General features: G+C 45.9%; 1 protein-coding gene across 1 annotated transcript in view; it reads left to right on the top strand.

Annotated features, from left to right (window-relative positions):
- Positions 1-15,742, top strand: part of LOC120935219 (zinc finger protein 850-like) — a 94,964-nt gene that overhangs the window by 50,234 nt on the left and 28,988 nt on the right. Inside the window, exons 3-4 of the mRNA XM_040347386.1 lie at positions 11,727-12,146; positions 12,213-12,618. Coding sequence (XP_040203320.1) covers positions 11,727-12,146; positions 12,213-12,618 — 826 coding nt within the window. The remainder of the gene's footprint in view (positions 1-11,726; positions 12,147-12,212; positions 12,619-15,742) is intronic.

The following is a 15,742-nucleotide window of genomic DNA, read 5'->3' as shown; positions in this document are numbered from 1 at the left end:
GCACTCGGCTCCCCAACGTTGCGCCGGCGTAATGTAAATTGGTGGGCGTAAGCCCGCCTAATTCAAAGTAGGAAGGAAGTGGACATGATGTATTAAAATGAAGCGTGACCCCATGCAACTAAAGGGCCGAACGAACGGCGCATGCTCAGAGTCACGTTGCATATACTCCCTAAGATACGTCGGCTCAATGCCTACGACGTGAACGTAACCTACGCCAAGCCCCATTCACGTACGACTTACGTAAACGACATAAAATAAGACGGCTGTTCCCTGGTCCATACCCTAACATGACTTACACCTGCTTTATGAGGGATAACTTTACGCCTTATATAAACAGCGTAGATTACTGCGACGGGCGTAAGTACGTTCGTGAATCGGTGTATCTCGCTCATTTACATATTCGACGCGTAAATCAATGGAAGCGCCCCTTGCGGCCAGCGTAAATATGCGCCCAAGATACGATGGCGTAGGAGACTTACGTCGGTCAAATGGAGCCAAAATTCAGACGTATCTTATTTCAAGAATCAGGCGCAGAGATACGACGGCGCATCCGTGCACTTACGCGGCGTATCAGAAGATACGTCGGCGTAAGTGCTTTCAGAATCTGGCTATATGTCTTTATTTTATAAGATTCAAATAGGAAGAAAGAGGGAAAAATATAATTTGTAGTGAATGTCCTGAAAACAAATGTCTCCATAATGATCCCAGTCTCAGATCTTCATCCTAAAATGTGATCAGTAAAGTCTCCGGAGTACACAGAAATCACAGGAATATGATGAGTCCTGGCAAAGCCCAAAGACAACGTTCATCTATTATTTAGGAGATGCGTGACGCACCCGGGAGAAATGACTCTGTGTGTACAGATACCTCACAGAGCGCCCCTCACAGCTCCTCCTCCCAATGTCCCTCCAACTAGAGTCAGCAAACCCTATGACATCACTATGACCTCACAGCCCCTCCTCCCAATGTCCTTCCATCCAGAGTCAGAGAATCCTATGACATCACACTGACCTCACAGCTCCTCCTCTCAATGTCCTTCCATCCAGAGTCAGAGAATCTTATGACATCACACTGACCTCACAGCTCCTCCTCCCAGTGTCCCTCTCACAAGCAAAAGCAAGATTGTTGGTCCCAGAATTCCTTGCAATAAACTTTTAACCTACAGAGTGGGGGGCCCTGTCTGGGTAAATTATATCCCAAGTGGGGTTTTGATAAAAAAGGAGACCTGATTGGTGAGGTGAGGAGGATTCTGGGAATGTCATTTGATTTTTACTATGTGTTCAAATCTAGAGTTTTCCTCCTGTGAAGTCTGGAGATCCTATGATAATCACATTGCCTCCACCTCCCTCCCTGATAGAATAGAGAAATACAAAGAAGATTCTAGAAGTCACCAGAGAGATCATCAAACTGCTGACAGGAGAGGTGAGCGGTGCTGGGAAGGACATCATGATGGACAATCAGCCGCCCCTCACATCACCGGGTAAGAGGAGACTTTATTGTAAAGTAGAGAGCAGTACGGAGGCTCCACCTAGATCCCCCATCATCTGATAAACACATAGAAACAATGTATTCAGTCAGTGTGTGTTTCCTACAGATGGATCCAGTAATGGGAACCCACCAGAGAGATGTCCCCGTCCTCTGTATTCCCGGGATTCCACACAGGAAGGTCACACCATCCCCCACCATCATCAGGTAGATGAGGAACAATCACTGATAGTATCATTAGGATCTGTACATTATCTGCATTGTTACCATTGATGTCATTTTTTTTCTATATTAAGAGTGGAAACCTGAGAGATCCTAAAGTTGAGGTTAAAGAAGAGATAAAAGAGGAGGATGATGAGGATGGGGTGATGAAGGAGGAACACAAAGATCTGTACCAGGACACCATGGTGGAGTCATCCAGCTACAATTACCCACCAGAGAGATGTCCCCGTCCTCTGTATTCCCGGGATGCCACACAGGAAGGTCACACCATCCCCCACCATCATCAGGTAGATGAGTGACAATTATTGGTAGTTCTGATTTATACACAGCATGTTTGTTACAATGAATGTTTTATTATATATTCAGAGTGGAAACCTCGGGGATGATAATATTGATGTTAAAGAAGAGTATAAAGAGGAGGATGAGGAGTATGGAGTGATGGGGGAGTTATCAGAAGGACACAAGGATATGATGGAGCCACCTAATACCAGGAACCCCCCAGAGAGATGTCCCCGTCCTCTGTATTCCCGGGATTCCACACAGGAAGGTCACACCATCCCCCACTGTTACAAGGTTGGTGGGACGGATCATTTAGAACATGAACTTGAGGAGACAGGGGGTTTATTTACTAAAGGTAAATCCACTGTGCACTTGGAGATGCAGTCGCTGTAGATCTGACGGGAACATGGAAGGAAATGAAAAAAATGCATTTTTGCTTGTATATGATTGAATGATAGAAATCAGCAGAGCTTCCCCTAATTTCAGATATTCCCCTCAGATCTACAGTGACTGCACCTCCAAGTATACTTGTAGTGTAGTGGATTTGCCTTTGCCTTTCGTAAATCAACACCAATGTGTGTATTTTCTATGTGATGTCACAATAATAAAGCTTATATCTTACAGATGATATTCTCTCTCATTCTCTTGATTTAGAGTGGAGATCCAATTGATATAGAATTTGAGGTTAAAGCAGAAGAAGAAGAGACTTATGTGAGGGATGATCAGCAGTCTATGGAGGAGGATGGAATAACGGGGACATTTATAGAGGAGGACACTCCTACAGAGATCAGCACAGGTGGGTCATTAACACTAAATACATTCCTCCACCCATACTGCTCACTGATTGGTCCAGAGTAGGGCGGGGACTGGGTGATATCAGCCTGTAATCCCCTGGTCACTTTCCTGAGCTGTGTTCCCCGTCCTGTATTCCTGTATTTCTCTCGGATAATCTTCCTTCTCTGTGCTGCAGACACAATTTATGTATCTAGGATGGATTTATGGAGATTCTGGGGTTCAGCTGGCAGCAAAATGTGATTTTCACCATAGATGTTGCTAGACAGCTGGGGAATATACAGTGGGATTTTTGTTTAACGAGTAACGCGGTTAACAAACATTTTGAGGGGGCGTGGCCGGATGGTGAAGAGAGCAGTCGCATTGACACACTGCTTTGGCTCTCAGCCGACATCCTTACCTTATCCTGGGTCCGTTTTCCTCGCCAAAGGCACTGATCTGTTCCCCACGAAGGTGGGCATCTGGCAGGCTGACTGAAAGGGTAAAATACGGGACTCCCTGGCCCCCATCCGCGAAGGAGCAACTGGCACGGTTCAAGAGGCAAGATGGTGCCGGGACACATGCAGGGCAGACAGAAACGCTGCAGGCCTCCTCCTCTGCTGACAAGAACCATGCTACAGGGGTGAGTTCTTCTATTCCTGCCCTCTTTCGCTCTCAAGCAGACCCCCTGCTGTCCCAAGACTCCCAGCATTTCACTGTGACTGGCCTGTCTGTGGATTCTCCTGACTCTATTGAACCTACACTGTCCACCATTATGCTAGCTATCAAGGACTGTGAGGCCTCTCTTTCTACTCAGATCGCATCTATTCGCATGAACTTTTCACTACTTAAACAGGATGTCCAGAACCTTCGTGATACAACTGGAGAGGCAGAGAAACGGATTCGCTCCCTGGAGGACACTGTTAATCCCCTATCAGTTAATGTGCGGATGTCATTAGCGAGATGGCGGCACTCCGCGCCAAAATCGACGATTTGGAAAATTGTTCTCGCAGGAACAACCTCAGATTTGTAGGGTTCCCAGAAAAAGGCTGAGGGCCCTCATCCTGAAAAAATTCTTTATTCCTGGTTGCGGATTTTTTTTGGTACAGATGCACCCTCATTCTCCCATGTCATTGAACGCGCACATCGCACCCCTCCCCACCCTCTCCCTGAGGGTGCCCCACCACGTTCCATTATTGCTCGCATCCTCAACTTCCAGGATAAAGTGGCCATCTTGCACCTAGCTAGGGAGAATGACCTTCTCAAATTCAACACCAGCGAATCTCCTTTTCTGCAGTGAAATCTCGACTGCGCACGGAAGGTCTGTCCTATGCCATGCTCTTCCCTGCCAAACTGCGCATCATTTATGATGGTAAGGCTCATTTTTACACCAGCCCCAAGGAGGCCATAGCGTGGTTAAATGATCGCTTTGGAGCTGTTTAAAGACGCAGATATGACTCTCAGGACTGCACATACCACCTGCCTTACTACCAGACACTGTGCATCACTATGTGTATCCTGTGCCTTTATTGCAATCTACGCTGACTGCTGTTTAAGCCACCTTATCTCCTTTGCTGGGTGATACCCCTTCCCTGATGTGCCAGATGCTGTGATTTTTTTTTTTATACTTATCCCACCAGGCCTTCGTTTCTGGAATCTTTCCCCCATTTGCACTATTTACTATCCGGCCTTGCTCGGATTGGAGGACAACAAATCCTGCACTTTCCCGCGGCCGTCAGGACTTTGCACTCTACATCCAGACATGTTTATATATATTTTTTCTGCCACCGGTTGAGAGCCACATCTGACTTGACACTACCCTCACACCAGCTTGTGGCGAGGCCACGGAACACGTTTTTTTGTTCATTTGTCAGGAAGGTCTTTTGGTTTGGGATCCAAGGATGGCTATGTTTGGGATGGCCGAGCGGGGTGGGGGGGGGGGACAACGACAAGGGGGTTCTTTCTTTTTGGGACTTTTGTTTTTTCCTTTTTTCTAATTTCCTTTTTTTGCAGCTCAGTTTTGTATTTTTACTGTGAAATTGTCTTCTCAGGTTTCTGCTTTAGACAGATTGTTAATGTTTCTATTTCTTCCAATGCGGGCTTCTACTTTCCTGCTGGCAGATCCACGCACTTTTTTCTTTACGTGCTTGTATGTGCTTCAGGAGGTGCTTCATTTATGTGTATGTTTCCATGTTATTCTATGCTCACCTATTTACTGCACTTACTGTATGTTTTGCAATGGTGAAGCCCCTAAGGATAGTCTCATGGAACACTAGAGGTCTGAATGCACCCCAGAAGAGATCTCTGGTCTTTTCCGTTTTACAAAAATGTCGCCCTCATATTATCTGCCTCCAGGAGACTCACCTTACAGGCTCTAAAACAAGGGCCTTAAAACGCCCATGGTTGTCCAACTCCTACCATGTCACTCATACTAATTATTCCAGGGGGGTTTCTATTCTACTGGCCAAATCTCTCCCAGCTGAGACGCTTCAGGTTAAAACTGACCCTTAGAGGCGATCATTATTATTACCTTACAGATTTCTAAGGTGACACTTACCCTGGTGAATGTTTATATCCCCTCCCATTTTCGAGTGAGCTACTCTCTAAACTGTTACTTCAACTGCTGACTAGGCCTCCTGGCCCCCTACTTTACGTGGGGGACTTTAATGCTATTTTAGATCCAACACTGGACAAATTTGGGGGGTAGGGGAAGACCCTTTCCCTCCTTCCTCGATTGGATCCAGGTTCATGGCCTTACAGAAGTATGGTGCTGGAAACATCCAGATGTGCGCCATTTCTCCTGCCATTCGGACTCTTTCCACACCATGTCCCAATTAGATATGGCGTTTGTCCCGGCCGAGACCCTTCCTGTTATCTCTGCTGCTTCATATCTGCACAGGGGGGTTTCAGATCATGCCCCTCTCTCTGTGGATCTCCTTCCAGGTTCGGGGCCTGCTATTTGGCGCCTGAACTCCTACTGTTTGGAGGACATGATCATGCAAGGTGAATGTAAGACGGGAATTGCAAACTACTGGAGAGACAATTTGGGGAAGGTGGACCCCCCTACTGAATGGAATGTTTTTAAAACGACGAGTATGAACTCCGCCTGCTGGACCTCATGCAAAAACGCATGTTACATGTTGCTCAGAAATCGTTCGAACATGGTAATAAAGCTGGACGTCTCTTGGCATGCTTGACCAGACCTGAATACTCCCCATCTCTATCCCACATATCGTTACTACCCAAGGCCGTATCAGTGATGATCCGGAGGATATCTTGGAATCTTTTTTATGTTTCTATAATGACCTATATACCTCTAAGGTTGATTATGACGACACCCAACTGACTGATTACCTGGCTGACATATCTCTCCCCTCCTTATCTACTGAGGGGCGGGATATGTTGGAGGCACCTATCTCGGTGGAGGAGATTGCTGCAGCCATTTCACAAATGCCTGCTCATAAGACCCCTGGGCTAGATGGTTTCCCGACCAAATCGTATAAACAATTTAAAGACCTCTTGTGCCCCCTCCTTTTGCGCACATATAACCAAGCTCTAGAGGCTGGGGTCCTCCCCCCAACGATGTGGGAGGCTCTGATTGTGCTTCTTTTAAAACCCCATAAGGACCTACTTAAATACAAATCTTAACGTCCCATTTCTCTTATCAATGTGGACGTTAAGATTTTGGCCAAGATTTTAGCTAACCGCCTAAATGATGTAGTAACGTCCCTAGTTAACAGTGATCAAGGGGGCTTTATTCCCGGCAGGTCCACCAGAATGAATATTCGCAGGCTGTTCCACAACCTGCAGTATCCATACGACTGTCCTCCCACCCGTGCCATTGTGTCCTTAGACACATGCAAGGCGTTCGATAGTGTGGAATGGCCAAATCTTTTTCGGGAACTACAAATGTATAGCTTTGGCCCTTGGGTGATGGCATGGGTAAAACTGCTTTACACTGCCCCGGTGGCTCGGGTGTGGGTCAACTCCTCTATCACTGAACCCTTTCCGATAACTAGGGTTACGCGACATGGGTGCTCATTATCACCCCCCTCTTGTTTGCCCTGGCCATGGAGCCAATGGCAGTACGTAACCGGTCCTCCCCTTCCATCAGGGAGTCTCCCAATTGCCACTGTAGAAGAACGTATTTCACTATATGCGGATGACACATCGGTGTATCTGGCTGATACAGATGGGTCACTGCAGGCTTTATTGTTGGAGATAACCACCTTTGGTGATTATTCAGGCTTCCGGGTGAATTGGGATAAGTCCAGTCTTTTTCCTCTGGACGTGGCTGTGCCCCCCTAATTCACCCGGATTCCAAGCTTTAAGTAGTGTCCTCCTTAAGGGAACCTTGGGGTTGTGGTGCAAACCCCTTTATCTTCCTATATGACCAATAACCTAGATCCCCTATTGGTCCTTCAGGAGCAGACCAAGCAGTGGATGGACTTGCCATTGGACCTCATGGGAAGGGTCAATGTCTTAAAAATGGTTTACTTACCAAGATTACTTTATATCCTTGCTAACTCCCCTTGCAAGGTGCCTAAAGCTATCTTTTTAAATGAATAGACACAAAATGCACGACTTTCCTGTGGAAAGGCGGCTTCCCCAGGGTGGCACTTGAAACGCTGAGATTACCGGCACAATTGGCGTGCCTGGCATTTCCGAATGTCTTCCTCTATTACTTAGCATCCCAGCTGGTGCACGTCCATGATTGGCTGTGTCCAGTCCCGGCAAATGCCTGTACCTCCACGGAGGGGGCTATAGCGCCCTCCCTGGAGACTCTGCATAATATCATCTACAGGGGACGGGTCCCTGACCACCCCGGGACCTCTCTACTGGCCACCTCCCTTTCATCTTTCCATTACATCGTCAAGAAGGTATCCACGCATACCTGGTTGCAGTCCCCTAACAACCCTCTGTGGTTCAACCCTGTGACGGAATTAGAATATCCCCGTCAAGCATTCCCTTCTTCCCATAAAAGCAAATCACCCCAATATTCCACGAGGAGGAATATTCCTGGGATCGCCCAATAAGCCACACATGAGTCAGAGCTTACTGCTGGAACAAGACACTTTAATGGCAGCATGCTACCAGGTATATATGCAGTTTACAAGCTAAATCCTCAATCAAAGAACAATGAAATCTCCACCCCCTTTCCACACACAGTGGGGGCTCTCATACAGATTATAGGCAGACACTTCGGCGCCGACTCTGAAGACACATTTCTTTAGATAATGACATCAGTGAAGGTAATTACTAGTTGTAACCGAATACGTTATCTAGACAGCTTGGCCCCGCATATAGAAGAGGTAATTACCACAATGAAGCAATCAGAATAATTAACATGAGCCCCTTCTAATCACAGTAAACAGTAAACACAGGGCTTCTTCACACAACACACTAGATCAATTGCCCTTTCATACACAGCATTACTAGCAGGGAGAATTAACTGAAGCATATCCTTCACAAACCCTAACCTGCAGGAACTGTACTCTCTTCCCGATCCCAATTGCTGGTACTCCAAGGGGGTTAAATACCTATGTCACTTATATAACACTCAGGGCTTTAAAATATTCTCTCAACTATGCTTAGATTTTGACCTACAAAACTCATACTTATTTTACTACTACCAGCTTCGGCATGCTATGCAGGCCCAGTTTGGTTCCCTGAAAGACCCCACTGACCTGCCGCCATTGGAAAAATTGCTCCGACAACCGGATCCCACTAAACTTATTTCCACTTATTACGCAACCCTGCTGACCGATTCTAACTCCAGATTCCATAGAGCTCAGGACAAATGGACCTCTATGGACATCTCCTTAGAGGACGAGGTCTGGTCGGAATTCAGGGATACCTACAAAATGTCTGTCATTGCGTCCCGAGACCGAATCATACAAGTTAAGATTTTCCACCAGACCTACCTTACTCTGGCGAGGTTGCGTGGGATGGGTCTCCTGTCCTCTGTCAATTGCTTCCACAGCTGCGACCAGGAGGCTGATTTCTTACACTTTTTTTGGTCATGCCCAATAATTCGGGACTTCTGGGGGGAGGTGGGTGCCTTTGTCTCCTCGGTGTTGGGCCTCCCAAATATAATTCACCCTAAGAACTGTCTACTAGGTGTTTTTGTGACTTACACCTGTCAACGCATGCCAAGAGACTGCTCCGTATACTTTATTCTACTGTCCTGGAAGGGTGCACAGACCTCTTTGGAAGCCCTTTGGCTGAAACGTATTAATGACTCCACCCCGCTATATAAGCTTACTTTTTTAAATCCGGAAACGGACCAAAACCTTTCATAAAATTTGGGGTAAGTGGCTGGCTAGCCCACTTACTCTTTCCCAGCACTAGCTGAGGTACACTTGTTTGGCCAGTGTTGGACCGTGCCCTAAGGATCTCTAATGTAGTCTCCCTCCTTTGCTGTGCCCGTATTGGTCTACATGCACCTTTTCCCGGTGTGCCTACTGTATATCCTTTGTATTGGTATCTCTTTATGTCTGAACATATTGCCTACCATTTCGAACCAGTCCATCTGGTATGGTGATTGTGTTTTTTCTTTGTGTGTGTATTGTTTTTTTTTTCTGTCAGTTTGTTGAAAAACTTAAATAAAAAATATATTTTTTAAAAAAGTATCCTTTCCCAGCATGCCCAGTGGGGAGACCACTCCCACTGGATGGTTCCCGGGTAAAGGTACCCAATACACCATGACTTGCCTGAGTTCCAACATTGGCCTGTGGTGGTAACGCCACCTAAAGGCAACAGTGGGAATATCCCTTCAAGCACAGCCTCAGCTGGAACAGAGGCTGTTTTAGCATAAATCATTAAAGTCTAAAGCCTTGTACACACGCTCGGTTTTCTCAGCAAGAACCAGCAAGAAAACTGCTGGCAGAGCTTTCTTGCCGAGTAAACCGAGCGTGTGTACGAGGCTTTCAGGTTTCTCGTCTGGAAATCTGCCCAGAATCCTGACGAGAAAAATAGAGATCCTACTCTCTATTTTCTCGTTGAGATTCTTGTCGGCCTGTTTCCCGACGAGAATCCTGAGCATCTGTATACTTGTCTGTCTCCCTGAAAACCCGCTCATGCTCGAAATGACTTTGATGCATGCACGGTAGCTTCCACGGCATAGGTAGGCTGAAGCAAGATGGCGGCGACGGTATTGAATGTGACGAGTGCATGCTCATCGTACGCGATGACGTCACTGCGTTCTTGCCTTTCAAAAGAATCGTGGTTCTTTTGAAAGGAGTGTATATACGCTCGGGCGGCAAGAGATTCTTGCCAAAATTCTCGTCAGGAAAAACAATGTTTTTTCCTGATGAGATTCTGGCCTGTGTGTACGAGGCTTAAGCCAATTATCAGCTCAGACCCCCACTAAATTTAACATAGCGCCTGGTCATCAGGAGCAGGGCGCTACATCTATGGTGTACATTACATCATTTTGATACTATAAAACCCTATCCGTTATATATTATACAAAATGTTGTACATTACATACTCCTGACCCCTGCACCATATACTCTATTGTGTACATTACATCATTCTGATACTATATAGTCCTATCTGTTGTATCTTATACAATATGTTGTACATTACATAGTCCTGACTTCTGCTCTCTCCCCTCTACCCACTGCTATATATACACATAATGGGGTAGATTCAGGTAGGGAGGGCGTATTTGTGTGCGGGCGTAACGTATCCTATTTACGCTACGCCTCCGCAACTTTGACAGGCAAGTGCAGTATTCACAAAGCAAAGTTGCGGCGGCGTAGCGTAAATAGGCCGGCGTAAGCCCGCCTAATTCAAATGTGGAAGATGTGGGCGTGTTTTATGTAAATTTATTATGACCCCACGTAAATGACGCTTTTTCTGAACGGCGCATGCGCCGTCCGTGAAAGTATCCCATGCTCCATGCTCCAAATTGTCCCGCAAAAAGCCAATGCTTTCGACGTGAATGTAAATTACGTCCAGCCCTATTCGCGAACGACTTACGCAAACGACGTAATCAACGGAAAAACCGATGCTGGCCCGACATCCATACATAACATTGGCTGCGCCTCATATAGCAGGGGTAACTTTACGCCGGAAAAAGCCTAACGTAAATGGCGTATCTGTACTGCAACGGCCAGGCGTACGTTCGTGAATAGGCGTATCTAGCTGATTTACATATTCTAGGCGTAAATCAGTGTACACGACCCTAGCGGCCAGCGTAAATATCCAACTTTGGAACATTAAACAGAAAGTGATAATGAGGGAGGAGTCAATAACCAATTGATGGAGGTCTTTAGGATCAGTCCAGTCTTCATCTTGGTTGTTCTCCCCCATCCTCACTCTCTGACCTCTGGTGGGGCTCAGCCCCTGCTGTTATTCATGACTAAATCATGGACTAATTAAGGAAGTGCAGAACTTCTTGTGTTGGGAAGATGACAATGAGTGATAGAGGGGGTGGGGACACTCGTCCTGTAATCCCCTCATCACTGTCACTCCTATAAAAGACAGTTCTCGTTGTTTCCTCACTCTCTGACTAAGGTCCATGAATAAAGAAATGATCTGGTAGGAGATCAGAGGAGCCATTTACTAGTTACCTTGAGGGGGGAATTGTAAGATCCTCAGAGACAAAGCTGCCTGATGTGGGCGGAGTCCTGGTTTAGGGGAACCAATCAGCTCATGTCTAGTAATAATCTTTGTATTTCTATTTTAGTAGATGGACGGGAGATGAGGAAAACCTCAGAGGATTGTCTCACTTTGTCTCCAGACTGTAAAGTAGAAGATGAGGACATCACACCGTATAGTCCAGGAGAAAACCCGACTACCTCAAATGTCCATCCGGCACCACACAGTGTAGATGGACCATCGTATTCCTTTTATCCTGAGGAACCTCAGACTGTGCGGGATGGTGCCGGACCATCGTATTCCTCTTATCCTGAGGAACCTCAGACTGTGCGGGATGGTGCCGTCCTTCCAACAGAGAAGAGGCTTTCCTGTACTGAGTGCGGGAAGGGTTTCCGTTTTAAATCTGAAATTAACGTGCATAAAAGAACTCACACAGGTGAGAAGCCGTATTCTTGTCCAGAATGCGGGAAATGTTTTTCACGGAAGTCCCATGTTTCCACACATCAGAGATCTCACACAGGGGAGAAGCCGTATTCCTGTCCTGAGTGTGGGAAATGTTTTTCAGAGAAATCCCATCTTTACACACATCAGAGATCTCACACGGGGGAGAAGCCATATTCCTGTACTGAGTGTGGGAAATGTTTTTCAGAGAAGTCCAGTCTTTCCATACATCAGAGATCTCACACGGGGGAGAAGCCGTATTCCTGTCCTGAGTGCGGGAAATGTTTTTCACAGAAGTCCAATCTTTGCAAACATCAGAGAACTCACACAGGGAAGAAGCCGTATTCCTCTTATCCCGAGGAACATCAGACTGTGAGGGACGGTGCCGTCCCTCCAAAAGAGAAGAGGTTTTCCTGTACTGAGTGCGGGAAGTGTTTCCAGTCTAAATTCCATTTTAATAGGCATAAAAGATCTCACACAGGTGAGAAGCCATTTTCCTGTTCTGAGTGCGGAAAATGTTTTATACATAAATCACATCTGGTCACACATGAAAGGCTTCACACGGGAGAAAAACCGTACTCCTGTTCTGACTGTGGGAAATGTTTTTCACACAAGTCCCAGTATTGCAGACATCAGAGATCACACACAGGTGAGAAACCATATTCCTGTCCTGATTGTGGGAAATGTTTTTCAAGGAAGTCAAGTCTTTACAGACATCAGAGATCTCACACGGGGGAGAAGCCGTATTCCTGTCCTGAGTGCGGGAAATGTTTTTCACAGAAGTCCACTCTTTGCAGACATCAGAGATCTCACATGGGGAGAAGCCACTTTCCTGTCCCGAGTGAGGGAATTACTCACTGAAGTCCTGTCTTCCTGTACATCAGGGATCCCCTGATCTTCTTCTTTTCTCAATCTACACCTCCTCCCTGGGTCAGTTGATGGCCTCCTATGGCTTTCAATACCATTTCTACGCAGATGACACCCAAATCTATCTCTCTACCTTTCAGCTCACAACATCAGTCTCCTCACACATCACCAATTTACTAACAGACATATCAGACTAGATGTCATATGACTTCCTAGAACTCAACCTATCCAAAACTGAGCTCATGCAATTTCCCCCCCAACTTGCCTCTTCCCCTGATTTATCTGTCGATATCAACTGCTCAACTATCAACCTATCCCCATATGCCAAGGGTTCTAGGTATAATCCTGGACTCTTTCCTTTTGGCCCCACATCCAATCACTGTCCACAACTTGCCACCTCAACCTCCGCAAAATCTCCAAGATATGCCCCTTCCTAATCATTGTCACCACAAAGCTTCTAATCCACTCCCTGGTCCTCTCTCGCCTCAACTACTGCAACTCCCTCTTCATTGACTTATCTTTAACCACTTCAATACCCGCCTATAGTCATATGACGTCCACAGATGGGATCTCCCATCCTGGGTGGATGTCATATGACGTCTTGGGCTTTGTGGGGGGATATCTGAATGATGCCTGCAGCTAGAGGCATCATTCAGATATCCTTCTCTTCTGCCGGCGATTCTGTGCATAAGAATGATCATAGCGGCACCATCCAGTGCTTCTCCGGGCTCTCCCGTGCCATCGGGGGCCCGGAAAAAGAATCGTCCGGCGCTGGCAGGAAGCATAGATATGACTGGTGACCAGATGCTCACCAGTCATCTCTATGACCGTCGGAGGCCCGGGCGCGATGTGATGACGTCACGCCGGGGTCCCCGTAAGTTAACAAAGCCGCAATTGCGGCTACTAAGCAACAGTAATCATGAGATCGGTGAAATTTTTTTCACCGATCTCATGCTTTCCAGCCTGGAGGAGAGATGCGGGGTCTTATTGACCCCGCATCTCTCCATAAATAGGACCTGTCACACACATTTCCTATTACAAGGGATGTTTACATTCCTTGTAATAGGAATAAAAGTGATTTAAAAAAAAAAGTGTAAAAAAAAAAAATGTAAAAAAATTAAAACGCCCCTGCCCCTGTGTGCGTTAGAGTGCCAGCAACAATTCTAGCACTAGACTTCCTCTGTAAATCTAAACTGGTAACCTGTAAAAAATTTCAAAGCGTTGCCTATGGAGATTTTTAAGTACCGAAGTTTGGCGCCATTCCATGAGTGTGCACAATTTTAAAGCGTGACATGTTAGGTATCTATTTACTCGGTGTAACATAATTTTTCATATTTTACAAATAAATTGGATTAACTCCTGTTTTGTTATTTTTTGAATTCATGAAACAATTTTTATTCCCTAGGGTGTCTGTTTTCTAGCAAAAGAATGATGATTAGTGCATGTAGGAGAGAAGTGCCAGAATAGGCCCGGTATTGAGGTGGGTATAAAAGCCCGGTATTGAAGTGGTTAAAGCGGGAGTTCACCCAAATTTTTTTTTTTTTAACATTAGATTGATGCTCATTTTGTCAAGGGGAATCGGGAAGTTTTTTTAAAATAGAAGCAGTACTTACCGTTTTAGAGAGCGATCTTCTCCGCCGCTTCTGGGTCTGGTCTTCGGGACTGGGCATTCCTATTTGATTGATAGGCTTCTGACGGTCGCATACATCGCGTCACGAGTAGCCGAAAGAAGCCAAACGTCGGTGCGGCTCTATACGGCGCCTGCGCCCCGACGTTCGGCTACTTTCGGAAAATCGCAACGCGATGTATGCGACCGTCGGAAGCCTGTCAATCAAGTAGGAACGCCCAGTCCCGCAGCCCATACCCGGAAGCGGCGGAGAAGATGCATCTCTAAAACGGTAAGTACTGCTTCGATTGTAAAAAAAAACACCCGATTCCCCTTGACAAAACGAGCCTCAATCTAATGTTTAAAAAAAAGGTTTTTGGGTGAACCTCCACTTTAAATAGGCTATTCCTTTCTTCCGTTCATCATGAACGCTGCTGCCAGGCTCATCCACCTCATAAACCAATCAGCATCTGCTAATCCCTCTATTGGCTGCCACTCACCCATCATATTAAATTCAAAATACTAACAATAACTTACATAACCATCCACAACTCTGCCCTCAGCTACATCACTAACCTAGTCTCAAAATATCAACCAAATTGTTCTCTTTGGTCCTCCCATGACCTCCTGCTCTCTAGCTCCCTTGTCACCTCTTCCCATGCTTGCCTCCAGTACTTCTCCAGAGCCTCTCCCATCCTATGGAACTCACTAACCCAATCTGTCTGACTATCTCTTACTTTGTCCATTCTGAAAACTCATCTCTTATTCTTTACCGCTCTCACCAAACAACTGTATATTTATTTTTTACATCAGCCCATCCCCCACAGTTATTAAATTTTGTATCACTTGACCCTCCCTCTTAGATTGTAAGCTCTCAGGATCAGGGCCCTCTGATTCCTCCTGTATTAAACTGTATTGTAGTTGTACTGTCTGCCCTCATGTTGTAAAGCGCTGCGCAAACTGTCGGCGCTATATAAATCCTGTGTAGTAATAATTATAATAATCCACACAACCCTCGAGGTGTATTCATTTCTTGAGTGTGGGAAATGTCTTGTATATGAATGTTGCTGGACATCACAGCTCTCATGTGGGGAAGAAGCACACCCTGATATACACCTCAGATATACTCCATGGCTGATCTTCATCATGTAAGAAACAGTTCATAAGGAGATCGGAGATCATCAAAGACATGGATGAAGTGTTGTACCGTGTCGGCCATTGATAGCAGTAGAAAAATAAAAATGGAGTCATGACCTCTCATTGGCTGAGTACATTTTGTTGTGGAAGATTTCACAAACACTAAGAGGTCTGTTTAACCATTTCAATACTGGCCACTTTCGCCCCCTTCCTTCCCAGACCAATTTTCAGCTTTCAGCGCGCTCGCACTTTCAATGACAATTGCGCGGTTATGCTACACTGTACCCAAATTACATTCTTATCATTTTGTTCACATAAATATAGCTT

Source organism: Rana temporaria, chromosome 4, assembly GCF_905171775.1.
Source record: "Rana temporaria chromosome 4, aRanTem1.1, whole genome shotgun sequence".
NCBI classification, from domain to species: domain Eukaryota; kingdom Metazoa; phylum Chordata; class Amphibia; order Anura; family Ranidae; genus Rana; species Rana temporaria.
Note: the sequence above shows the minus strand (reverse complement) of the source record. Positions and strands in the feature narration are given on the sequence as shown.